This window comes from Phoenix dactylifera, chromosome 18 (genome assembly GCF_009389715.1).
Source record: "Phoenix dactylifera cultivar Barhee BC4 chromosome 18, palm_55x_up_171113_PBpolish2nd_filt_p, whole genome shotgun sequence".
Lineage (NCBI taxonomy): Eukaryota > Viridiplantae > Streptophyta > Magnoliopsida > Arecales > Arecaceae > Phoenix > Phoenix dactylifera.
In genome coordinates, this window is record NC_052409.1 from 3,312,470 (window position 1) to 3,338,065 (window position 25,596).

The following is a 25,596-nucleotide window of genomic DNA, read 5'->3' on the forward strand; positions in this document are numbered from 1 at the left end:
CATTACCGTTCCTCCCTTGACGCCGTTGCGTGCATTCCACCCTGCCTCGCCCGAGAACTCGTCCGCTTTCTCAAAAAAGCGAGGCGGTGGAAAGACCTGCCAAATCCCCTTCCTCCGGGAGCAACGAATCCGTCGGAATTAGTTATTTTAAAAAGAAACCTCTCTCCCTTCCCCCTCTTCGATCGGATAATTGGTACGTTCTTCGATGGGATCTCGTCTTCCACTGCTTTTTGGTAGTTTTTTTTTTTTTTTTGTTCTTAATTTGGTCCAGTACGATCCGATCCTTGCCTTCTTCTTTGTTTCAGGGAATGGCGGAGGATGCTGGCCCCGCGTCGGGGGTCGATCCGGCGAAATCCGCGGCCAGTTCGAAGAAAGAAGTCGAGCCCATCGTGGCGGCAAAGAAGCAGCGCGGGGGATTCGTCTCTCGCCTGTGGAAAGGGATTTTTGGAACCAGAGAGGATTTCGAGAAGAGATTGCAGCATATCTCTAAAGAGGAGGCCTCGGTCCACGCGAGGCTCAAGAGAAGGGCTCGGACGTCGAGGAAGATGGCCAGGAATATTATTGTTCTCTCGGTCATTCTTGAGGTCGGATTCCCTTTGTTCCTTCTCGGAATCAATTGAGCTTAATACGAGATCGTTGATTTTTTTTCCGTTGTTCTTCTATTTGTTTTGCTGAAATTTCCGATTTCTGTGCATGGCATGGCATGTATCTTTCTTTGCAATATGTTCTTTTGCACGATTGATTAATATGAAACAAAGAGTATTTATACATTATCTTTTCTTACCTCTATCCTTGTTTTTAATTTTTGATGTCTTCTTGTCACTCAGATCAATAACCTCCTATATATTTAACAGCCTCCCTAAAAGAGGCTTTTTGAGTGTGCTCTATACATATTTGAACTATTTCAGGCTCTTTCCCCAACTCTGTACATTATTAATGCCGCTTATGGTCTTATTCTTTACTCCTATATTGTTTGAAGCCTTTCTTATTTACTCTTTACACTATTAACAAGTCCAGTCAGTATCGCGCCTTTATATAGCCTCATTATATTTCTCAAAGTATGCTATCTTCTTTATTTTTATGCAATAATGCGATCCCTATCAGTTATTTTCTTCCTTGTTCTAGCCTAAACAGATCATGTTGTCTTATTTGAGCTTACCTTCTTATAGAACGCAAACGACAGCCGCTAGTTGTCTTTCTCCTCTTCTCCCATTCATTGGATGTTATCCTGTGAGTAACTTCTTTAGTGGTTGTCTCAGTGGTATCAGAGATATTTCCATCTGCATGGGTCTGTAGCAACTTGTGGGCCACTATGGCTTGGACTTTGTCCTTCTGCCCAGTTTAACGCTTCTCGATCCTAAATAGCAGTACAAGAGTGGTGCTATTAAAATGACAGTCCTGGTAACTTTTGAACTTAACATTGACTAGAAAATTATATGGACATATGATATAGTGCTAGGTAAGTAAAAATCAGTTGTCTATTGCTTGGTGAAGTTTTACGTGTTTGATTTGCTGTTGCACCATACAAGTATGTATTTACTAGTGCTTGGTGATGTATGCTGGTTTCGTTTATTTGCTTCCACTTTATCCAGATATAGGACATTATCATCAATGCTTGATTAGTCTCCATATTTCCTTGGTTTTGAGAATGGCATGACTCTTCTTATCTTTGAATATAGTTGGTTAATGGTTGTGAAATACATTTCAAATTTGAACTAGGTTTCTTATGATGGTTGATATTTTTACCAGGTGGTAGCAGTGGCTTATGCTATCACGACAACAAGATCAGTGGATTTGAGCTGGCAGTTGAGGGCAATCAGAGTGTTGCCTATGTTTGTTTTGCCTGGCTTATCAGCTGCTATCTATTCAACACTTGTAAGCTTCACAAGAATGCGTAAATATCATGAACTCTATCCCAACATGAATTTTTACTTAATTTTTATATTAACTTACCATATATTGATTGATTTTTAAATTCTGCTTGTATTCTATAGAAGCAATTTAAATCATGCTTTATAAATATATGCTTAAGCGACTTTTATCCATTTTCTTATATTTTACTTATACTTTACCTGTGAAATCACTTAATTCTGAGGAAGTTATCCATTCCTATTAGATAATTCTTTTAAATGTCAGATGGTAGTGGCACTGTAAGTCCAAAACCACAGTTATCATAATGAATAAGCTGATAAAACTGAATTGGTTCATGTCAAGTTGACAGATTCAAGATAACGGACATGATTTTCATTGGTTATGCATTTCTAAAAATGCTTTTGACATAAATTGTTAAAATCTCCACTTGCTAGCATTATGCCCAAAAGAGGCTGGCATTTCAGGAGGCAGAGTTGGACTGGGAATCCCTGGAGATTGACTGAAATAACTTTGCAATGTTTGTTACTGGTAGATGACCTGGATGATGTTTCAGGATTCCCCGCTGCTTCTTGTGTGCATCCTCATCCTCTGCTCCGTTTATCAGACACTTCGGTCTCGGAACTTTTAGCCTTCCCTTTTCACACCTGTTTTTCTTCCCCGACATTGTAACTGATCATCTGTTCTTCATCTCTGTTGTAAATACTCTTGGATCTTTAATAAAAGTAGGGTGTCCTCCCTTAACATAAAAAAAAAAAGCATTAGATAAATTGCTAGATTTATTAAAATGAGCAGTTTACTTGTGACATTTCAAAATGTGCTTCAAGATGAAAGGAAAGCTTACTTGAAAAATATCAAGGCAATATATTCTCTCCTAATATGGTTTAGTGCATGATTTTTATTAATTGTCTTTCTTGATAGACTTATCAAGCAATCTCTGTAAAAGTTCCATTTCCAAATGTAAACTTTATTCTACCATAGTAGACAAGTAATTTTCCTGTAAAATTTGGAAAATCTCTTTAAGATAAAAGGTAAGCTAACATGAGTTATGTCAACCCTTCTGGAAAAATATTCTTTCCTTCTGAAGGTTTGCTAGCTTCTGTCATTTTGGCTTGTGGCATAACAATTTTGTACACGATATTTTCTAGAATCTCAATCTTATTTGATTCACTTTTTCAAGTTGTTAGTTGTTTCGAATCAGAAATCTGGTTTGTGGAGGGCTCTTCCCCATACTGTTGAATGAGAATCATATAAGTGGTAAACCACTTAGCTTAACAGAGGCCTACTTTTCTTAGCAACCTGGATTTTCTTATGCTCTGGTCTATTTTAAGAAAATTCTTGCAAAGTCTCATTCTTCAAACTTTGGTTACACCGTCAGATGCACTGCTGTATTCCATAAATAGCAGACTGAGTGGGTTCCAAAGAATAGGATTATCAGCAAGAAAAGAGTAGAGTGCAGTATCCAATACATCTAAAACCGACAAGAGGTTCTTGCTTGGGGAAATGTTTGTCATTCTTTCATGCAAAAAGATTTACCTTAATGAATATAATAAATCTGGCATTCATTCCCTGAAATTAGTGTCATCTAGAGTGGTGCCTGTGCTGCAATACAGAAGACTGATGCCATGTTATTGAAATATCATTTTGCATATAGTTGGTTTTGATTGATCTCCACAGAATCAAACATCATTGGCAAGTTTGATGAAACAGTACAATAATGAAACTTGAGGAGAATAGGGAGTGGGGAGGGGATGCTAGGAAATTCTGGGTTGGTGTAATAAACTTTGTATATTAGCTATATGGGCTGATTTTGTTGAAATTCTATCTGTATTTTTTTTTCATGTTTATGTGGAGAAGAAGAATTCAGTTTAGAGTGATAATGACTTCCCAAAACATAAGATTTCTTGTTTAGGCCACATGAAGTTTATATTACTTAATCTTCAACTCGCCCTTACACAGTTTAGCTTTATGCCCCATGCTTTGCCACTTGCCATTCCTTTCTATCTAGAGCTATATGCACTTTGCTTGACTCTTTTTATCACTTATATCCCATTTTCCTTGATGTCCACTTCTTAAATTCAATGGTTTCAATAGAAAAAAGAATTCTGCACCTCTCCATGCCTACCACTGTCCTTGATGCATATGATGCAACCAATCGATTCTGTTTTCTGATTAAGGTTAATCTAATGTGCTTAAAGTTTCTGCTGTTTCACTTCAGTGCCCTTGTGTGTGGTACAATCATTTATATAAAGATTTGCCATACCGGTCGTACTGGCACCTGTACCGGTACCGAACTGGTACACTGCATTGTACTGTACCGATACTCGGTACACGTAGCTGTATTGTACAAAACCGCGTACTGACACTGTAATAAGATGGTGCTGGTACGGGATCCGGTACTGAGATGGTGAATCTTGATTTATACTGCTGAAACCTATTCCATGAGATCTTCTCTTCTGCATATTTGAATAGCGAGATAGGACTTGGCTTATGAATAGGTATTATTTTCAGCAATTTTTGATGTGCGATGGTTTTGATATACCTGCATACATGATCTCATGGTCATACATGTAAGGAGCATTTCCTATTCAGTTTCTATTATAGGATGTTTTCTGTTTCTTACACAATACAAACAGCACATTAGACTCAAAAAATAACCAATCTTACAAAAGAATTATTTTTACATGCACGCATTTATACTTGATTTCATGCTATATTATTTCTAAAATATCTGATATATCGCAACTTCCAGAGTTTAAGATGCGCATAGTGGAACATCAGAATTCATGATTAAAGCAGCTACTGTTACTTTCAATAACTTATGGTATTCCTTTTTTTTCCAAATTTATAACATAGCTTATAATATCACATCATATTCATTTAGCTTTCATCTGTTCCAAGTTTATGTGATGCATGTTTAGATGTAGGGGTGAAACACTTCAGGTTTCTCTGTGTGGGTTGGAGTTGCTAATAGTACAGTCAAAAACTCATACCTCATGTTGCTCTGCAGTTGATCACAAGGACCAGAAATTGCTTGAAAGGCTCCGTGCTGAAAGGCAAGCAAAAATTGATGAGCTGAAAGAGAGAACAAACTATTACACTACACAGCAGCTTATCCAGGTGTTTTCTGCATCTTTCTCCACTTTTGTATTTCTGTTTCTGCATGCTTGTGTGCATTGAACCTTGTGCAGGTATGCTTTTGTGTATGCAAATGACTATTTGCTGACTGTGGACCACTGTGAACCCAGAGATATGACCTTGATCCTGCTGCAAAGGCTGCAGCAGCAACTGTTCTGGCTTCTAAGCTGGGGTCAGATTCTGGCTTGAAAATCTTTGTGGGCGATGAATCTAATATTAGCACATCACTGGGTAAAAGTAATGATGCTGAGCTGGTGCAATCTACCGGACTTCGGAATAGAAAGCCATCGCATGCTAGAAGCCATGGCACTGGGAGTGGCACTATGCCTCAGTTTGTTGATGAAGCCTTCGATGAATGCGGTGCTGATGCCCAAGAAGCTTCTCCTTCAAATCAGAGAGTTGTTGAGCATTATAAAGGTTCAGGCCCTAATGATGGGGGATGGCTTGCTCGAATTGCTGCCCTGCTTGTGGGAGAGGATCCAACACAGTGCTATGCGCTTATATGTGGCAACTGCCATATGCATAATGGTGGGTAGACTACATACCTTCTTCATTTCTCTGACAGTGAATTGCAGAGAACTGACTCGCTGGTTAAATATATTTGCAGGACTGGCCAGGAAAGAGGATTTTCCGTACATAACATATTACTGCCCACACTGCCATGCATTGAATGGTTCACAACAAGCAGAGGAGCATGAAATAAGTTCAAGTTCTGGCAAGTCCACTCCCACCTCTCCAGTTGATGGTAGTAGCGGCAATTACAAAGCAAACATGAGCTCCATTTCTGGCAATGCAGTCAAGAGCAGTTTAGCAACTGTTGAAGAGCTGCCTGGAGGAGAGACCGGCGAGAAAGAACTTGATCCACATGCTAGTTGATTCTTATGTAAGTAGGGGAACTGGTGAACACGGTGCCATGTTTACCATGTTTGTGGTGTAATATTGTTTGTATTGGATGGTTGAGTATTTTGCGGTTGGGTTATGTACTGTCCCCTTTTTTTGTGCGTGTATTTTGAAGAGTGGGAGCGACTGGTTTGCAGATGTAAGATGAAGTTAGAATTCCTGTTAGATGAATCAATAATTGCAATTCTCAGTGGGCTTACAGCTTAAGGTTGCTCTGTGATGAGTTATAAACTTGGGTATATTTTTGTTCCATATTGCAACATCATATTATTATCTGATAATCTTGACTCCTAGAAAAATATGCATGCTGCATATGTATGAAGTGTAATGCTGCAAACTTGCATCACATGTTTTTGTACTGTTCTGAGTCTATAGTCCGATGTCAAGCATTGGATTATAAATCTATTGCTGATGGGAGGCAGAAAGGCAAAAGATTTTATTGGAACAGTGGTCCAAAAGACCCGGCCCTGAACCCATCCCGTGAAGCTCCCCACATTTACAAACCTGTGGCAGCAGTGCAGTGAGGTTGTCCAGTGCTTTGCAGTATAATGAAGTATGGGATATTTACCTTTCTTCGAGTTTGTTTGGATTTTTCTATAGAATTGGGCTTAAAGAATTTGTAGATTGGGCCAGTACAATTAGTAAAATTACAACAGATTAGGCTAGGCTTATATTCATAAAATATTCAGGAATAGCTTTAGATAGATCAGCTAAATGTCATAGAGAGAAAAAAGTCTTTTGATTGTACTGGTCTATTTGGTAAATTTTGCAGAATTTTTAGCCCAACCATGTATAAAAATTCCAACAGGCTCTAACATGAGTTTTTAGGTAAGGTCCAGCCGGATCTGGCTTTGTGTCCCAAGCATGCATTGTAAATTTGTGATCAGTCTGCAACTGCCTTCTAAAGAAAAGAACGCTGAGGTGCAGCCAAGACGTTTTGAGGTCCATCTCAAAATTTTCCAACATACTTCTCACCCACAAAAATTACAAAATCTCAAATGTTTCCTGCAAAATAGCTTTTTGATATTTCAGATCAGAAATCATGAACAGAGCCATGATGGTTGGAGATGCCTGTCAAGATTCAGGCAATACGACCAGGGGACACTGGACTCAATTGTATCAATTAGGCAAAACAATATACTAAAATCGACTCAGATAATCTTGTAGGAAATGTTCACGCCTAGCCGCGGATGCCTGCTTATCAGTTATAATCTACAGTACTTAGGTAAGGTGTCATATACTGTGGGAAGAGTGGAATGCACGCAGATGGCATCGATTTGAAAGGGTAGGAACATGATATCTGATGAATCCTTTTTCGAAATATTCGAAAAGGATCTTGCCGTAGGATTTCTAGTCAGACAAAAATAAGGAAATTTAAGCCTTAGCTGATATATGATACGAGCTCTCTGAAGACGCTAATGGCCGCTTGGCTCTTATTTAACTCTCAGAAAAATCATCTCAGGGCTGGACCATAAGAGAGAGAAAAGAAGGTGAAGAGAGAGCACCTTTTGTCTATCTCTATATCTTCTTAAATATCTTATATTTAGATGCATCAATCTCAGTTTAATTTGTTTGTTTTCTATTCTTATAAAAGCAAAGAAAAGGAGTGCATCAATCAAAAACTGTGAATGCATCAATTAATACACAATGATACAAGCAAAAATATATATCAAATAGAAACAATACGTCAATTTAAAGTAATAGCAACGTTGCAGAAATCTTGACGAGTCTGGCCCGGAGACCGGCCCAAACAGTATAAAAACCTGGCCCACGGGCCGAACAGGTACTGGGTTTGCTAGCATGAGTAGGCTGAACCAGCTTTTCCTTATATATATATATATATATTCTTAGGGTATTTTTACATGAATGCCATTTTACATGTTCAAATTTATGTAAAGACCATCTTAAAATTTATATTTATTTCTATATCCTCATAAAATACTGTTTTTACACAAATGCTCCTAATGTAACGGTTCTTCTAACACCATTAATAAAAAATCATATTTATTTTAATTAAAAATAAATTAAAATTTTAAAATTACTTTTTAATCTTCTTTTGCGATTGTTTTTTTTTTTTTTTCGTATCTACTTGCAAAGGATGTTTTAGTTATTTTAATTTAAAATTGTAAATTTTTAATAGCGTTAGATGGTGCAGGTATATATGCAAAAATTAGAAAAATTAAATAACAAAACAATTATTTTACAAAAATATACATGCAAATATTAATTTAAAAACTATATTCATACAAAATTTGATATTTAGAAATATATATATATATATATATATATATATATATATATATAAATAATATTGTGTGGTCCAATATATTAAGTTAGCCCGGGTAAAAAAGATGCCACCAGCCTGGAATTAGAATCCCATCACCCGTCAGAAATCTTGCAAACTTTGGAGGAGGAAACGGAATAAGGGCTTTCAAGCGAGCCGAACCGCAACAAATGGCCGATAGAGTAAGGGAGGCCCACCCTGTTATAAAAACACAGCTATAGCTAACCGTTTTCTATACGTAGTCTTATTTTTACACAAATGCCTGATTCTTCTAACACAATTAATAAAAATCATATTTATTTTAATTAAAAATAAATTAAAATTTTAAAATTACTTTTTAATCTTCTTTTGTGATTTTCTTTTTTTGTGTATCTACTTACGAAGGATGTTTTAGTTATTTTTTAATTTGAAATTATAAATTACGTAGGTACATATGCAAAAATTAAAAAAAATAAAATAGCAAAACAAATGTTTTAAAAATATACATGCAAATATTAATTTAAAAAAATATTTATACAAAATTTGATATTAAGAAAAATATTTATATAAATATATATATATTTTATTGTGTGGTCCGATATATTAAGTTAGCCGGGTAAAAAAAGATGCCACCAGCCGCTGGAAATCTTGCAGGCTTCGGAGGAGGAAACGGAGCCAGGAAGGAGCGAGCCAATAAAACGGCCGATAGAGTAAGGGGGGCCCATCCCGTTATAAAAACAGGGCCACAACCGAAACCGTTTCTTATACGTAGTCTTTATTATTTTCAATTGTACGGATAAACCCCCTTCACCGGTCATCCGCTTTAAGGTACAACTGCTTTTTTTTTTCTTTTAAAAAAAATCTAATTTAATACCAATTATGAATCATGATCGTTCTGGGAGTGTTGCGAATCTATTAACAAGAAATAAAGAAGCCCAGTAGATTTTGAGGAAGCCAAGGTGTGTGGGAAGGAATTTTTTTATTTATTGATTGTTTATTGGGCGTCAAAAGTTCTATTTCTGTGTATTTTGAAATACGGATTGTTGTTTTTAAAGTGGTTTGGATTTATTGGATTCATGATCTATTTTTTGGTAGAAGGAAGGAAGAACGTTTCCTGATTTGATACAACTCTGCAATTCCCAAGCAACTGCTATGTATATAAATCCTTTCTTCTTATTCTATTTTGTTTCTTTTTTTCCTTTTTCTTTCTCTTGTCCCTCTATCTGGATTTTGGGGTTTGGTTTAGAGTTTTTAATGTATAATTTTGTGAGGCGGTATATTCCCTTTGGATTTTAGTTTGATGGATGATTTACTGGAGAAATGTTGTGACATAGGAGCAACGTTTCCACTTTTGGAAATCCAAAGGGAACATTACTGATGCCTTCAAGTTGGTGGCGTTTGCAGCCTTTTGATTTTATATATAAAACTTATATATATATATATGTATGTGTGTGTGTGTGTGTGTGTGTATAGGGTTCGTTTCAACCTTGCTATTAATATTTCTTTTTTTGTTTTGAGAATCGTTGTATAGGGTTTGTTTCAACCTTGCTATTGATATTTCTTTTTGTGTTTTGAGAATCGTTGTTATTAATCTTGACTAATTCTATTTTGTAGTTTAAAGACTCATCAAACTTTTACAGGAGAGGAAGCAGATTGCCTTTTTAAATTTTAGGAAGATAACCAACCCATCCTTAATTTCTTTCATAGGGTTCTGAATTTTATATCTTTAGATCACCTGCAAAGGTTTGCTCTTTTTAATTCTTTTTTTTTTTTTTGCTAGAGTGCTTTTTTTAATTCTTGTCATTGCTCTGCCAATTCTTATTCTTTCCTTCAATGGTTGTGGCTTCCTTTTTGCGTATGGAAATTGATCTCTATTCAGGCTCTGATTCAATGGTTGCCTTTCCACATGAAACAAAGTGTCAGTACCTTCCTTTATTGTTTCCTCTTGTATTAATTTATGTTTCAGATACAAAGTCCAAAAACATAGGCTCTTCTGGTGTTCCATAGATAGACCAGGGGAACTCATGTGATCCCTTCCTCCATGACTAGGTTTCTGACCATGATCCCTCCAGTTTCTTTATAAGTCCCCTATAGTTTATGATGGAAAGTTACTTATGGCCTTCTAATTTCTGAATAGTGGCTTGCCTTCATGATTTGGCTTAGATGCATTAGAGGACCACGTAGCTCATCATCTTGCAACTTTGAATTTTATAATGATCAGATTACCCTATTGCATAGCTGCTTTCTGAGTGTAGAGTGAACCCTGTTTGCTTCTGAACAAATTTGAGGAGGTGCTTCTCCTCACTGCTTCCCTTTGTTGCTATTAAAATTGAACAGTCTGCTCCTTACCTTGTTCAAGAAGATTGCTAATCCATCTTTGAATTGTGTTTGGTGAGTATAGACCATCAGAATTTGAGAGGGTTTCTTTGTATACTTAGGCAAAGAGGAACAATGGAGGACAAGGACTACAAAGGGAGCGTCCTTCGGATTAAGAAGTGTGCATCTGATCTCCTTTCCCTGGAGGAGGATATGATAGATGATGATGAGGATTCATGGGAGCTAATGGGGAGGGATCTGCGCCTCAAGTCGACCTTTTTGTACTGTGATCTGAACCATGTTATCTCAAGTGCTCGCGATGAGCACAAGAAGAAGACCCTCACCGACCTTGCCAATAAGTTGTTTTACTTCATGGAAGAGGTAAGTTAGCTTCTTGCTTTCCCTGTATTATAGCTATTTTCAATGCTAAGCAATTCATTAGTGCCGCAGTATACTCAATTTTTGATGTTCAACCTTAGTTATTTGAATTGGTATTCAGGTGTATATGGATCTTATTTTGTAGGATGAGCATTTTTGTTAGCATTTTGAAGGTTGAAATTTTAAGTATAAAAAAAGCTGCTTCTTAAAAACAGTCAGGAAGTTGAGGATTTAGGTCTTTGTGCACATAGGAAGTTGAGGATATCCTCAAATTGTATTTTCACAAATGTGGTTTTCATGTGCACCAAGTTTGCTCAAATTTTATTAGCCTCCACATTGATCCAACTGAGGAGCCACATCATGTTGGGGCAAATAGGCTTCTCAGCATATAAATTTTGGTAGCACTTTGGTGGTAGTTTTTTTTTTTGTTTCATTTTATTTAGGTCAACTCCATGTCATGCTCTGGGCTTGTTAGTGCTGGCTTATCATTTTGCGAAGATGGAGGCTGGCCCTTGTTGTTCGCCTGGGGCTTCTGATGGGATTCCAAGGAGCACACCATAGTTGGTCCTCTTTGGTCATATTAGTATAGGTTGTTTATAAGAAACTAGGGTTTTTTTTTTATAAAGAAAACTAGCGTTTTAGTCGACATGCTTACTGTGAAAGTTTGAAGTTCCAGAGATTCCTAATTATGGAAGAGTGATCTTCTTATCTATCATACATGAACAATTAAATTCGCATAGCGAATTCAAAGTATTATATCTCTGAAAGCCATGGATAAGCGATAGGAAGCTGCCAATATTTCAATTCTCTCTCGGTAAATTTTATCCAAAAAAAAACTCTCTTCATAAATCCAAAATTGAACATATACACCAAAAAATACATTTTGATTACAACACTACCACTCTTGATCCTTAAACTTGGAAATTCTAGTTCCATAAAAGTTCCAGCTTCTAATAACCTCTCGGAAGCACTATTTCACTGCAGGCTAAAATTACAGTCAGCAACATCGCTAAGAAAACAGACCAATTTTTAGTTACTTGTAAGCTAACTTGACTATACTCACTTATGAAATGTCGTTTTGGTCGACTTTTTCTTCAAAAAAGAGATGAAGAAGAAGTTTACAATGCATTAACTAATGACAATATTTAGATTATTTAGAAATCTTATTTCAGCTGGACCATGTCCTGCTGAACATAATAATATAAACCGGCTAGTCTAATTGGCAAAGTTGTTAGGAATTGTTGGTATCAATGACTTGGCTTTGAGTCTGTTACTTGATTTTCAGTTGGTTATCATTCCTTCTTAGTTCTCAAAAAAAAAAAAAAAAAACAGTAATACCAGTGGTAGCAGTAATAATAATAATAATGATAATGATAACAATATGAAAATTACTAAATAAATTTATGATATGCCAACTAGTTAGTTTGCTGAATGGTATGAAACATTAAGTTTCTGATGCTCACTTAAGTTTTTTGGGTCTTTGTGATGACAGCTGGATCAGGCAGTGAAGAGCAGAAGCATCCCTCTTACACAGATCCTTTACAGTGATACAGCTCTTGCGTTGCAGGAAGTGATCACGTCACTCCATTAGATCCAAAGTGGACTCTAAGAACAGAGCCGTTGTCCGAGGAGATGAAGAAGAGAAATATCTCCCAACTAGTTTCCATTTTCCTTCTTGATTTTTCTTTTTTGAGTAGAAAAATGGAGAGAGAGAGAGAGAGAGAGAGAGAGAGAAAAAAAGGCATGCCTTCAGTACCTTGAAAGCTTTGTTGTTGTTTGAACTCTTATAGTTACTACGGTGGTCTAGCCAACTGCTAACCCTGGTTCCCCTTTCTGAGCTTATACTACTGTTTATGATCAAGTTCCATTAGCAGCAGTTTCTGAGATCAAAATGTATTCCCAGTAATGCATGCATCAACACCCTCATACTCGCGTAGGCAGTTCTGAACACCTCACCCTCTTGAAAACAAAGATGAGCACACCAGGATGGCACGGAAACCTCCGTTCCGATCTGGTCAAGGGTGCTAACTAGGTAAAATTCTCTTGCACTGAAAGAGTTCAAACAAGCAGAAGGGGGAAAGGGGTGGAATTTCTTGTATATTTCATCAGATTTGTTTCTAATCCTATCCGACGCCTACTATTATAACATTTTGAGGCAACATGCTGGATCTACAGCTGCAGTTACAGCCATGCAGCTTGAGGCAAGAAAAAAAAATGACTGGAAAATATGATTGTAAATTTGTGTTTGCATCCTCATTTGGGAGTCCTAGTCCAAATAAAAGTTAGAAGACATCGTATGAAGAAACTCAGGTAGCAAGATGTTGATTGTCATACATTTAATGTAAACTTTTTTCTTTTTTTTTTGTCATGATTTCATATTTATTCTGATTAATTCAGCACGGACAATAACTAGATTCCAAAATGGTACTTCATCAATATCATGAGCAAGTCTGCAATTCTGGAGAAGAATGCGATAACAATGTAAATGACAATAACAATGTAAATGAATTGATAACATGGAAGCACCAAAAATGTTTTTGTTCCAAGGTTCCTCTCCCTTTATGAAGCATAGATATACAAGTTTCATACCAGGAACCGTACATACAAAATCAGGTTACACTGAAATGACCAGAGAAGAGAGAGCCTTCTGCTATGGTGCTCGGGTCAGCAGACCCTTTTATTACCTGGTGCTCGGGTCAGCAGAATGATATCTCCATTCTGTAATGGGATCTTCCTCTTGGAAGATATTTTTACATAATAGAGCAAGCTCTCGCCGCTTGGCTAAATTTACAGAAGATGTTTTGAGTAATTACACAAACCTGTTAGCACCTCATCCTTCAGTTGGTTGTAACAATCTTAGCTCCTGCTAGGAATTCATGCCATTTGGTGCACCATAAATAGCATCCTTCATAAAAATTGAACACGACCAATGTCAAGTGATTGATATTAAGCACAATCCCCCTACAGGGGAACAAGGTGATGAAAGCAAAAAAAAAAAGAAATAAAAGAAATAAAAAAATAAAAGGGCAATCATGACCAACATTTGATTATTGGAAATACAATTGGAACTTGGAAGCAAATCAGATTTCCAATTTTCATTAACTCAGGGTGAAGAACTAAAAGGATATTCAAGCTAATATACGAATTTATAATATTTAATCAACAAACTCTCTGTACTACTTATGCAAGAATCACATTCTCCACCATGAAGCTGCACCCGGACCTTTAATGCAGCTGCATGAAACTAATATGAGGCAATAATAGAATGAAATCCCGTTTGGTTTCACACCACCGTGCCATAAGACCCACTTATAGATGCGGTTGCATACCGTTTGAAAACCAGTCAGATAGCTAGCTAACTCAACAAACATCTTTGCAATAAATTGAGAGGGCACCATCCTCAGGCCTCTCCCCCTTCCCCTGGATCATTTGAGTCACTGGGTGAAATGGTGGTTTTCATCATTCTTTGCCCAAAAATACAAGGACACCTAAGTAAAAGCCTGGGGGCGCCATAGTAGACCATAAAATAAAACAGGATGAGTGCACATTATAACACCATCCAGGAATGAAACCAAGCTCTGGTTACCGGAAATGGTCAACCATTCACTAACTTTTCAGGAGACACTAATGAAGGTTGAAATCACAAAGCAGATCTCTGTTCTTGCCAAACTATTGTGGCAGTGGTCTTCTATGAAATATGTGACGGTGAGATTTGTTGGCATTAAGTAAGGAAGAGGATGCTACTACCTACCTTCAGATTTGTAGGCACTACCTTATTGCATGATGATAAGCGATAATTGAGCTCATAACTGTTAGCTCGGTCAGCACTTTGCCCTTGGAGGAGGTCTAGGGTTCAAATCCTAGGCATTGCTCGAATAAAAAAATTAACAACCTGAACTTCCTCGTGATGATGGCACATAGACATCATAACTTAGAGAGGATTGGTACGTTTTACAGGGAGGCCTTTCCATCTTGCCAATCAATTGGAGCATTAGTTTTTATTTTACTCATAGCAAAGTAGCCATTGTCTCTTCCCCCCCTTCTTATCTTTTCCATTAGATAATATGTCTGTCTTTCAATTCTCTCCATTCTAGTACCATTAAGCTGAGACTAATTCAAAGCTTTTGTTTTACCAGCAATTAGACATCAGGACAGAAATAATTTGAGGCAATAAGGTTCATCCTGATACCAAAGAGAAAAATGGAACCATTGGACTCTTTATGCCCTATTTTTTTGAAAGATCAACATAGAAGGATAATGATATGATCTCACTTCTGCAAGAAAAGAGATAAAAAAGAACATCAAATTAAGGAGCAAGCAAAATTTTTACCTCGCTCTTAAAAGAGACAACAGATTTGAGAAGTTCCTCATCGATTGACAGTGGCAAAGGAGGCAATGGACTCATTATCCCAGGAACCTGATTCTTTATTGGAGGCATCTCGCTTATTCTGTACAAAATTAACATTAGTAATTATACAACTTATTATTAACATACTTGGGCAGATATAAAAACAAACAACTGTAACGTTTTAAGTAAATTTTTTTGAAAAAATTGAATGGCATTATACCTACGCAAAATGGATGTGAAGTTGTTTCTTGTGTGAAGAAATAATTTGATGTTCTCCTGTATCTGCAAGATTGGAATGACTTTAAAAGAAATCACAAGCAAAGCATGACATTTGTTAGAGACGTTCAGTCAGTTTAGATATATCACATCAGAAAATAGGATAAGAAACAAACTTATAGACTAGCATTCCGAAATAAACTGCTCCTGCAGACGCAATTTGTGTGAGAGAAGAACCTGCAGAGCCTGGGCATATGAGGCCCAATAGTCCCACATCGGAAAGACTCGTTCCAGAGCCTGGGCATATGAGGCGGGTGTCTCCAAATCCTGCAGACGCGTTTTGGGTGGAAAACAAAACCGGGGAGGGGTGAAGGACGCTTGCGTGAAGCCCCAGAACCGGACAATATCTGGCAGGGGAGCCCCGTGTTCCCCCCTCATGTGGCCCCCACGTGGGCACTAGGTGCCTCACGTGCCTCGCAGAGGCGGGGGCGTGACATTTGGTATCAGAGCCGAGGACGGCTCTTGTCCGATGGTGGGAAGGGTGTGAGGCCCAATAGTCCCACATCGGAAAGACTCGTTCCAGAGCCTGGGCATATGAGGCGGGTGTCTCCAAATCCTGCAGACGCGTTTTGGGTGGAAAACAAAACCGGGGAGGGGTGAAGGACGCTTGCGTGAAGCCCCAGAACCGGACAATATCTGGCAGGGGAGCCCCGTGTTCCCCCCTCATGTGGCCCCCACGTGGGCACTAGGTGCCTCACGTGCCTCGCAGAGGCGGGGGCGTGACACGTAACATTAGCATGTAAAGCAATTTGTGTGAGAGAAGAAACTTTTGGTATGTTGCTTGATGGTTGTGCTTTACCAGGAGCAAGGTTTATAGCTCAAGACTTTCAGTTTAAGAATGGCAGTGGGGAAATAAGACAAGGGTACATTACACATAGAAAGATGAAAATGAGAATTCTTGCTTAAAATTGTTTTCTTTTATTTTACGTTTCCTTTTTTTGGTGACCTAGCACTGCATTTGCAATATATAAAGTCATGACTATACTTTGCCATGTAGTCATGCTTATTTTTGCACTCTCCTTTTTCTCTCCTCAGTTTTCAGACTCAATTTCTGAATGGTATGTTCATTTTGTTTGACACCATTGGTAAGTATGAGAAATCTTGACCTAATGTGATAAGTTTGTCCAGCAAAATTTTTTGCATGTTTAAGATCAAGAGCTTAAATACTTTATTTGTTCAATTTATTTTATCTATATATAAAAGTAACTGACACTTTTTTCATGTAGCTACTTTAATCCAGATTTTTGAGATTTGGTTTTGAATCATAGTTCTATGCTAGAGTAATATGATGGAGGAAATCTACCATAGAGCATGGTATGTGTACTGGGTGTAAAAGAAATTATAAAATGACTAAAAGATAGATTTTCATGTGCAAGAAGTTAAGCAAATGGGTAATGTGAGGTTCCTAAGCTCAAGCTGCAGAACTTGGCTTCCCCTAATTTAAAGTTCATTTTTTGCATGAGTCAGCCTTCTCAGGCTCCTTCTCATTAAGCTTTTGACTGTTTCCCATTCTATCATCACATTCATGGCACCAAATTTATTTGAAAATTATCTCTGAACGAATGAGCACATGGACATATTCTGCTCATTCTTTCTAAATGGACCTTAACCACAAATGCATAACAAACCCCAAAAACTTGTGGAGAGTTGCATGATTTGCCAATCCTTCATCCAAGAGTCCCCTCCAATTAGTTCCCTAGCTTGACTCCCATGTTGGAATGCCTTGCACCAATGTAAGAACCTAACCTTAAATGCTTATTTACTTGCCACAGCTCTCAAACGTATTGGCATTGCTTGCATTAAAAAACAAAATGATATAAATACCAAAAAACGTTCTATCCTACCCAAGAACATAGACTTCCATGCCCCACATTTCTTCCTTATAAACCTTGAATATTTCCCTGAAGAACTTCATAATTCAAGATTTTTTACTTTTTGTTTCCTCAAATTTTCTGTATTTACATGCCATGAAGGAAAGTTCTTGTATCATGCGCCGCTCGCACTCGTGTATGTACACTTGTTTATGTGGCATTCCATGGTATATAGCTCAGCCAATAAGAACAACTTGTAGGACTAGGCCTTGGTGTCAGATTAATTCTTTTAACGGCTTTACAAATTTTGGGAATATGTTTAATATAATCTTCTAATCTACATTCTCTTCCTTCAAAAATATGCATCCAACAATCTTGCAGGTGAAAAACCTAGATCTTTGCAATAATAGTAGGAGTCATTGCACAATTGTTTAAGAAAGTGATAACCAACACCCAGAAACTCATGACTTGTTTCTCTAATGGTATGAAGAAGAATGAGCCAATTCTAAGCACTAAACTAGACAGAGAAGAAAGTTAAAATACAAACCTTGAATGTAGCAAGATTTGCTGAAATCTGCCCTAAAATTTGAACATTTTCATCCAGAAGATGCTGCATTGCACCATCAAAAGCTGGGCCTAATCAAAAAAAAATGTGGCAGATAAACAGGGTGCAAAGGACTTTTACAGTGTAAATGTTTTAGTTATTCAGTAACAGAATAGAAAAGAATATTTAGGTAAAGAAGAACTATACTAAAAGATGGCAAACTGAAATCACGCACATCCTTTTCCATCTCTTGGGGAAAAGCTGGCATAGCATACCTCTGGTTACACTCACATACTTGGAGACATAATAGGTTGATAACTAGCATATCAAGATATCTTGTTGCCAGAGGAGCATTAACCCATACATATACAATAAATAATCAATCAAACTAAACAAACAGCAAAAGAACCCAAATTAACTTGTTCTGCATAAACATGATTTTTGAAGTATGTAATCTGTTTAACAAATCCCCGCTATGGCCAACCCCAAGCCTAGATGAGAAAGATGGAGGGTTGATATCAGGTTGATAGCCATTCCTAAAAATATGTCAATAACTATGAAATGGATCATAATTAGCGACCCTATATAGTTGGGAAAAGGCTAGATGATTATGGTTATGGCTATTTAATCTGTTTAATCAGCAAGGAATAAGAATATAAATTGAACTCCATCTTATCATGTCGTTAAGCTTACCAAGTATATACAAGAAAATGTGTATATTTAGAAAGCATCTTTTTGATCCCAAGGTTATCTAACAAGTTGTTTTAGAAGTATTATATCACGTGTGCTTATCTAGCCAGAGTGTAGTAGAAGATTCGCATTTAAATTATCACTATTCACCAGAGGAAGACTCACTTGGAAGGGCTCAAATATTCTGTTATAATTTGTATATCACCTTTTTCTATTATATGCAAAGTTCCACTTCGTCCCTCTCTTTAGAAAAACCTTTCAAGAGAGAAACAATTGGAATGCATATCAGAAGGGGAGGTGTTTTTTAATCACAAATAAATAAATATATAAATGAATATCAATATCAACTGAGGCACAAATATAATAATAGAAATTATCTCATCTATCATGGCAAATCAAACCATCAATTAGTTCTGTACTTGTAGGGAACTGAGAAAAAAGTGTATATCACCTTTTTCTATTATATGCACATTTCCACTACGTCATCTGTTTAGAAAAACTTCTCAAGAGAGAAACAATTGGTATGCATATCGGAAGGGGAGGTGCTTTTTAGTCACAAATAAATAAATAAATAAATAAATAACAATATCAACTGAGACAGAAATGAAAAAATAGAAATTATCCCGTTTATCATGGCAAATCAAACCATTGATTAGTTCTGTACTTGCAGTGAACTGCGAAAAAGTAATTCCACCAAACCAGTTACAAAATTAAATTCATAAAAATTCAAGCACCCCAACATTGTCTTAAGTAGTAGTCTTCTTGAGTTTTCCTCACCAGTATCTATGTTCTCCCATCCTCCACAAAAATTCATTGCTATAAGTACATATTCTCGCTGATGTGTTTGTGTTTCAGATTTGTATAGACTTTGGTTATAAAGTCTAATCTCGACTAATTTTTCTCAACAAATTCATATGCGTATTCACATGAGACTGCATTTGGAGCCTGTTTGGATCCCCTGATATATTATCCATGTATAAATTCTTCAAATAGTCAAAAGTTAAGAGACAATTAATGAAGAATTTGACAGAGCAAAGGAGCCCCGAGACCGCAAAATACACAAAAATCAGGATTCTATGTTCCTCTTAAACGGTGATTTATGATATCATGGTTTTGTAGGATTGTGAGTTCAAGCATATCCTTACATAAAAAATCTCTCTCTTTCCATATCTTCCGCTGATAAACTGTTCTCACCACCTGCTATGCCATATATGGATAAATTCTAAAGGAGTCCAAACAAGCCCTTCATTTGGTCCGTCAGCTTATTTGTATCTGAGATAAACATTGCCACCTACATAAAAAGATAGCACCTTAACCCTTCATCTAGACTCTTTGCAAGTCTAAAGAAATGTTGGAGGGCAGCGCATTAGTCGCATAAGCTTATCTGGTCCATAAAATATGTCTTACAAACTGCCAACTAGCCATATAGGTCAAGGGCAGGCCTACCTTTTGCCTAAATTTGCCTTGGCCAAGAATTCGATGGCAAATTTGGAGGATTGACATTAGGCTGATAACCAGTCATGCAATCTGCTCAAGCCCATATTTTATGGGAAAAGGCTTGAACGATAATGATGATGATAATGACTCTAAGCACAGCAATTGTTTCCTGCATGCATTATTCATATTCAAATAGCAGAATTACAATTTGAAAAAGAGAACAGTTCGATTTGTATAGATAGAAGAGATACCAGCAGATGGGAAAAACCTCCACATACCTGCTACTTTATTCAGCATAACTCATAAACCATACAAAATTCATTAATCTCAAAGGGTTCACATCTATATACGCTTAAAGAACCTAAAACAATGTTTCCTAATCATAGGACTACCAACTTATCTCTAAGGAACTTGAGTTCTGACATACATAGATTGACTCAAAATGGAATGTCTAATCAACCTGAAACTCCTGAAGCTTAAGACTGGGTACTTGAGTGTGCTACAGTGAGTAATGCTAAGATGATGCAGCAATTTTACAAAAACAGTTACATAGCATGGTGTAACTCTCCTACTGGGACCTCTCATGACAGCCAGTACCTGACACAGCACAGGTTGTCAAGAGCGGAGAAATAGGAGAGCTACAAATCAGCTGTGTAATATTTTACTGTACGATTTTTGTGTTACTTTAGCACCTTCTCTGAATTCTGCTCTAAGAAATATAACCAAAAAGTGTAAATTTATATTTTTATCAAACTCCATAGAAACCATCAGAAATACTTCAAAATACAATCCTAGTTACCACAAACAAATGCTAGCCCAACAGAGCCTTAAAGTATAAATTATAAGTCTAGTTGTACACATTATAGGGGGAAAACCACTAGAAAATTAGTCCCGACAATTAGTACGAAAATTGCAATACAATACGAATATGTAACTTTCACTGAAAAGACAGATGAAAGAATCCTAGGACTTGATAAGAATGGTAAACTAAGTGAAAACAAAACTCAAAAATTAAAAATAACTAAATCTAAACTTAGTTTGGATCTGAACTACATTACTGGTTAACATTTAGGAGTTCAAATTCCAATGGTATTTATATATTCAATACTTAAATTGGCTTAAAAGGTGATTTGAGGTGTTTGGATAATCCTGGGGTTGTGAGACCAATAGCCTCTTCAAATGTTCTCATCTTCTCCCTTCCTCCGCTTACTAAATTGAAGGCTTCAATTTATAGTTCCCACACAAGTCTGCTATATCAAGTAGGTGGTTTGCCACTCGAACATTGTAAGTTGCTGGTCGAATAGATTGAATTTGCAAATATGCTCAAGCCAGAAGGGATAATTCGATTAAATAGTTTGAATCTACTAATGGAAGATATGAAGCCTTTGCTGAAATTGGTTGATGCAGTTTGAATTAATTGGTTGTCATCTGCATGCTTAATTGCCACTAAACACTTCACAAGGGTAAACTGTCTTCTTGATCAGTGAGTTGCACTTAGTACTTACAACGACCACATCATTTGTCGTGTGGAAATGAATCAGCCTTATCTAAGATTTCTGAAAGGAGGTAAATAAATGACATTAACAAAAAAAGGGAAAAATTTAGAATAATAGAAAAGGTAAACATGAAAGTTGAAACCTAATAGTATAGAAATAAGCAACTTAGCAAAATTCTCATAGTAAAAGAAACATCCTCATAACAGATGAACAAACCACCTTCATGCAAAAACTGATCACTGTGGTTCACATTATGCATCATAAGCGAATATGGGGACACGCCGTCTAATGGAACCTTGTGAATATTTGCTCCTGGGGAAGAAGCCACCATCTTTTCCTGAAATTATTATTAAGAGACTGAGTTTGTATGAAGACTGCACTTTCTAAATATTTGAAAATTTAACAAATAATTTAAAGATAGAAATATAGTAATATTTGAATAGATTTTTCCCCTTAATTCAATAAGAAAAAGAATATAAAGATATTAGGAGAGAAATATTGAAAAATCAAAAGCCAAAATATGGCATTTATCATATAACTGTACCCTAGAGTTATGAAGCCACCAGTGACAAACTAAGATTCTGCCTTGATATATGAAATTGTTAATTCAAAATTAATCATCATACATAATCATAAAAACCTAATACATGAACCGTTAAGCTAATTTTTTCAATAGATAATCAAATAATATAGAAGGATATGAACAGGAATTTCATAAAGATAAGTACAGAAAAGTTCACTAGAAAAGGTAAAAAGTGTTACCTTTGTGTCTTTTATTTTCTTTCCTGCATAATGTTCTTCAGGCCTCCGTCTTTTACCACTTTCATTATTCTACAAAGATACCAATATATCAGTATGGTGCCTCAAAAAAGATTATTCAGGAGTCTTTGGGATAAATCAAGGTACACATGATGCATATGTAAATCAGCATCAACAAGTACAAATAACATTAAAGTTTTTGATCAAATAGGCAGTGAAATAATCGAATACAAGATAAATAGAAGCATCATCAATATAGTATCTGACTAAATAGATTATAATGTTTATGCAGTACGATAATAAAATAAGTCTAGAGAATTTATAACTCAACTCAGCTAAGCCTTAATCTGAAACTAACTGGGGTTGGCTACATGAATTCCTCTCCTCCATTCCGCTTGGTTTAGGGCCATACCTATGTCTAGATAATTTACTAGAGGGAAATTTATGGATGAGATATATGAATAATGTTGGTGCTGAAGAACTTACACTTATCCAGTGACACCTCAATGCAACATCCCTTATAGTCTTTTCTGGAAGCATAGCTGCTATCTTTGTATACTTCATAAAATTTGGTTCATGAGCATATCTGAAATTGTTTAAAGAAAAAAAATAATTCTTGGTCCAAAAACCAACAGGGAAAAAGAAGCAGCAGAAAATGGAGGTTTATATTCTGTACATGTTCAAAGGAATACCAGATAGTATAGAAAAACAAGAAAATACAAATCACTGAATTAGATGGGCAGAAGCTATTTAAATAAAACAATTCATATGATCAAATAATTCATATGCTTGCAGCGGACGATTCATTAGAATGAAACGACAAAGACACACAGTAGCTAAACTGCACAGATACAAGAGAATTAGTTACAACTTCTGCAATCTTTCATGAGTTAAACACTACCAGTAAGCGTGAATCTGCTTGATAACATCATCACATTAGGCAAGTAAATGTTATAAATCAATATAAAGTTATTGAAATATTTCAAATATCATATCTCGAACATTTGCCTCATTTACACTAGACACTCAATGATGTTTCCAAACAACCAAATGCTTCTATGGAATTATTTGTTTTCCAAACTACCAATACTAGCACTGGATTTAAAAACTTCAATAACAAAGATTTCAGGTAGCTAAGATTCGAGCATCAGCGCAAAAAAGATATGGAAAGTAGAAAGCAAAAAAAGAAAATCAAATCAATAATTACACATACTTCATAAGACCTTCATTCAATTTAGCCACTTCTTGAGCAGACCAATCTGAACCTGACACAGTACCAGGCTTGAACCTGTGCACATGATCAAGACAAAAATTGCTTGAAGAGCTTCCAGCTGCACTTATTGCAGACATATTGGCAGTCATACTGGGGTTACCAGGCAGAAACATCCCATGAGTGTTGCTGTTCAAGCCTGAACTGCTCATGCCCCCAGAAATCATCTCCGTGGTTCTATTTATTGCCCCTGTCTGGAAAGAAACCATGTGTTGATTGCAAAAGGAGTATGGAAAGGTCCCTTGCTGAAAATCCATATTCAAATCAGCTGCCATCAATATACTAAGCCACTAATTTACTTTCCACTGTCCAGATTACGCTATGTTTTATCCTAAAGAAACCTACCCTGATCGCTGGCCCGTTCCATTTTGGAACAGTCAGTACCCTCAAGCTTCAAATTAGACTAATTTCACAAATAGATAACCTCCAAAACTTTTTTAGCAGACAACAAATCCTGATCGCAGCAGAACTCTCTAAGAAAAACCATAAATTCAACAAATATTTAGGATAGCATCTTAGGCAACCATTGTTTTGACCACCTAGGAAGCTCCGGAGCATCCAAAATCCAAGATATCAACCATGCAATGATGCCAGCATCATTCCCCCGCAGCAAAACCCCACAAGCAAGTCCTCTCTTCCCCTGTGGCAAAAAATCACAAATTTCAGCTCAAGAACAAACAATTCAGCAAACCACCATCTCAATTTCCAGAGAGGGATCAGATTTCACAGAAGTCATTTCACCGCGCCCTAGAACTCACCCCTCTACGAAACCCCAAAACCCTCCAAAATTCCCATTCCCACGGCACCCCAAACTTCTTTAATTCTTTCAAGATGCATGCAAATCAAAACCCTAACTTTCACCCACCACTCTCAGGAGCCCACCGACACCTCCCACCACACAAACCCCAAGAAATGCACCCCCAAGAACCAAACAGAATCAAGAACATCTCATTAAAACAGAAAACCAAAAAAGATCACCGCTTTCAGATACTTACCAGGCTCTCCCATGCTCTTCTTACTCCACCGGGGCACGGAGAACGAAAACACTAACAAGATTCCGGTCTTTTTCACTCCCACCCTGCACTCTTCCCTTCACGCCAATGGGAGGCGAGCCACAAAGGCCTCCGCTTTTTCGAGGGGCGGCAATAAATAAAATTCGGATCCTTGGAATTCAGCGGAGCTGAACGAATCCCAACACCAGCATTAGATCCTTCTCCCTTCCTAATCTCTACTTTTTTTATCCAAGTTCTCTCAAATTTTCTTCCATTCTCTCTCTCTCTCTCTCTCTGAGAGAGCTTTGCAACTGGCGTAGTGCTCATCCCGTTCAACTTCCACCTAGCCCACTTTAGTTGGAATTATCACGCAATTGACCCTGCATTATCCTTGAATTACGAGAACGCCGAGTGGCGGCAAAGTGGCTGGTCCTAAAGCCGACTGCTGGTGCCTGGATTGAAACGATACCAGCCGTTGGATCTCTCCCTCCCCCGTCTCCGTTGGACCGTGTGATCCATAGTTCTCTCTCAGGATAACGGATAACCCGACAAGAGAATCTAGAATCTGTTTGCGGTCACCGATCCGAAGGAACATTTAGAAGACTGGGAAACCCAAACTGGCCAAATTTTCTGAAGAGGAAGGAGCGGGAAGGTTTAGCAAAAAAAAAAAAAAAAAGGAGCGGGAAGGTGACCGGAATCCGAGAACGAGGATGTAATAACGGATTAAGATTGGAGATTAGGAGCTCTTCTGATTAATTTCCCCGACCGCCAATTTCCCAAAAGATACTCCGGATCTTCTGCAACGCATGTCGTAGAATTGGATAGCAATACACGTGGGACCCATTATATTTCCGCTGTTGGGCGTCGTACAGGTGGAAGTCTAAGATTTTCCGTACCATCGTGTCCTTGCATGGAAGCCCGGGTGGCATTCCCAATTCGGCAAAGCGAGGTTACGATAAGGCGAAAGTCGAGCAACTAGCCCAGGAGGTGCCCGGAGGGAACGACGACAAGCACAAATGGACAAAGTACACGTGTCGAAAGGGGGTGGTTGTAAATGACCGGAGAAAGGAAGTGAGGGTGCCGCAAGAAAATAAAAAAATAAAAAAGGT

General features: G+C 37.2%; 3 protein-coding genes across 7 annotated transcripts; 2 read left to right on the plus strand and 1 right to left on the minus strand.

Annotated features, from left to right (window-relative positions):
• Positions 1 to 30: 30 nt before the first annotated feature.
• On the plus strand, positions 31 to 6,148 carry LOC103723907 (uncharacterized protein At2g24330-like). The gene is made up of 6 exons (XM_008815002.4): positions 31 to 193; positions 306 to 584; positions 1,750 to 1,894; positions 4,880 to 4,989; positions 5,118 to 5,535; positions 5,615 to 6,148. The coding sequence occupies exons 2-6, from the start codon at positions 309 to 311 to the stop codon at positions 5,881 to 5,883; spliced, it is 1,218 nt and encodes a 405-aa protein (XP_008813224.2). The 5' UTR covers positions 31 to 193; positions 306 to 308; the 3' UTR covers positions 5,884 to 6,148.
• Positions 6,149 to 8,893: 2,745 nt separating this feature from the next.
• LOC103724318 (photosynthetic NDH subunit of lumenal location 3, chloroplastic-like) lies at positions 8,894 to 12,704 on the plus strand. Of its 4 annotated transcripts, none has more exons than XM_008815543.4 (3): positions 8,894 to 8,998; positions 10,609 to 10,867; positions 12,357 to 12,704. In XM_008815543.4, the coding sequence occupies exons 2-3, from the start codon at positions 10,622 to 10,624 to the stop codon at positions 12,453 to 12,455; spliced, it is 345 nt and encodes a 114-aa protein (XP_008813765.1). In that variant the 5' UTR covers positions 8,894 to 8,998; positions 10,609 to 10,621; the 3' UTR covers positions 12,456 to 12,704. The 4 variants fall into 4 exon arrangements, with proteins under 4 accessions (XP_008813765.1, XP_038971329.1, XP_026656363.1 ...); XM_039115401.1 differs by having other exon boundaries at positions 8,952 to 8,998; positions 10,572 to 10,867; XM_026800562.2 differs by lacking the exon at positions 8,894 to 8,998 and adding an exon at positions 9,028 to 9,129.
• Positions 12,705 to 13,346: 642 nt separating this feature from the next.
• LOC103723917 lies at positions 13,347 to 24,818 on the minus strand. 2 transcript variants are annotated; one of them, XM_039115400.1, is made up of 9 exons: positions 24,491 to 24,818; positions 23,439 to 23,689; positions 22,712 to 22,811; positions 22,229 to 22,297; positions 21,686 to 21,803; positions 17,847 to 17,935; positions 15,433 to 15,494; positions 15,195 to 15,312; positions 13,347 to 13,769 (listed from the first exon to the last, which is right to left on the minus strand). In XM_039115400.1, the coding sequence occupies exons 2-9, from the start codon at positions 23,660 to 23,662 to the stop codon at positions 13,731 to 13,733; spliced, it is 819 nt and encodes a 272-aa protein (XP_038971328.1). In that variant the 5' UTR covers positions 23,663 to 23,689; positions 24,491 to 24,818; the 3' UTR covers positions 13,347 to 13,730. The 2 variants fall into 2 exon arrangements, with proteins under 2 accessions (XP_038971328.1, XP_038971327.1); XM_039115399.1 differs by having other exon boundaries at positions 23,439 to 24,135.
• Between the last annotated feature and the right edge of the window lie 778 nt (positions 24,819 to 25,596).

Coding starts and splice junctions, on each gene's coding strand:
- LOC103723907 (XM_008815002.4), top strand. CDS start 309: ATGGCGGAGGATGCTGGCCCCGCGTCGGGGGTCGATCCGGCGAAATCC. Junction 585..1,749: donor TTCTCTCGGTCATTCTTGAG/GTCGGATTCCCT, acceptor TATTTTTACCAG/GTGGTAGCAGTGGCTTATGC. Junction 1,895..4,879: donor TGTAAGCTTCACAAGAATGC/GTAAATATCATG, acceptor GTTGCTCTGCAG/TTGATCACAAGGACCAGAAA.
- LOC103724318 (XM_026800558.2), top strand. Junction 10,868..12,356: donor TGTTTTACTTCATGGAAGAG/GTAAGTTAGCTT, acceptor TTGTGATGACAG/CTGGATCAGGCAGTGAAGAG.
- LOC103723917 (XM_039115399.1), bottom strand. CDS start 23,770: ATGGCAGCTGATTTGAATATGGATTTTCAGCAAGGGACCTTTCCATAC. Junction 21,804..22,228: donor AGAAAATAAAAGACACAAAG/GTAACACTTTTT, acceptor TAATAATTTCAG/GAAAAGATGGTGGCTTCTTC. Junction 15,313..15,432: donor TTCACATCCATTTTGCGTAG/GTATAATGCCAT, acceptor AATTTTGTACAG/AATAAGCGAGATGCCTCCAA.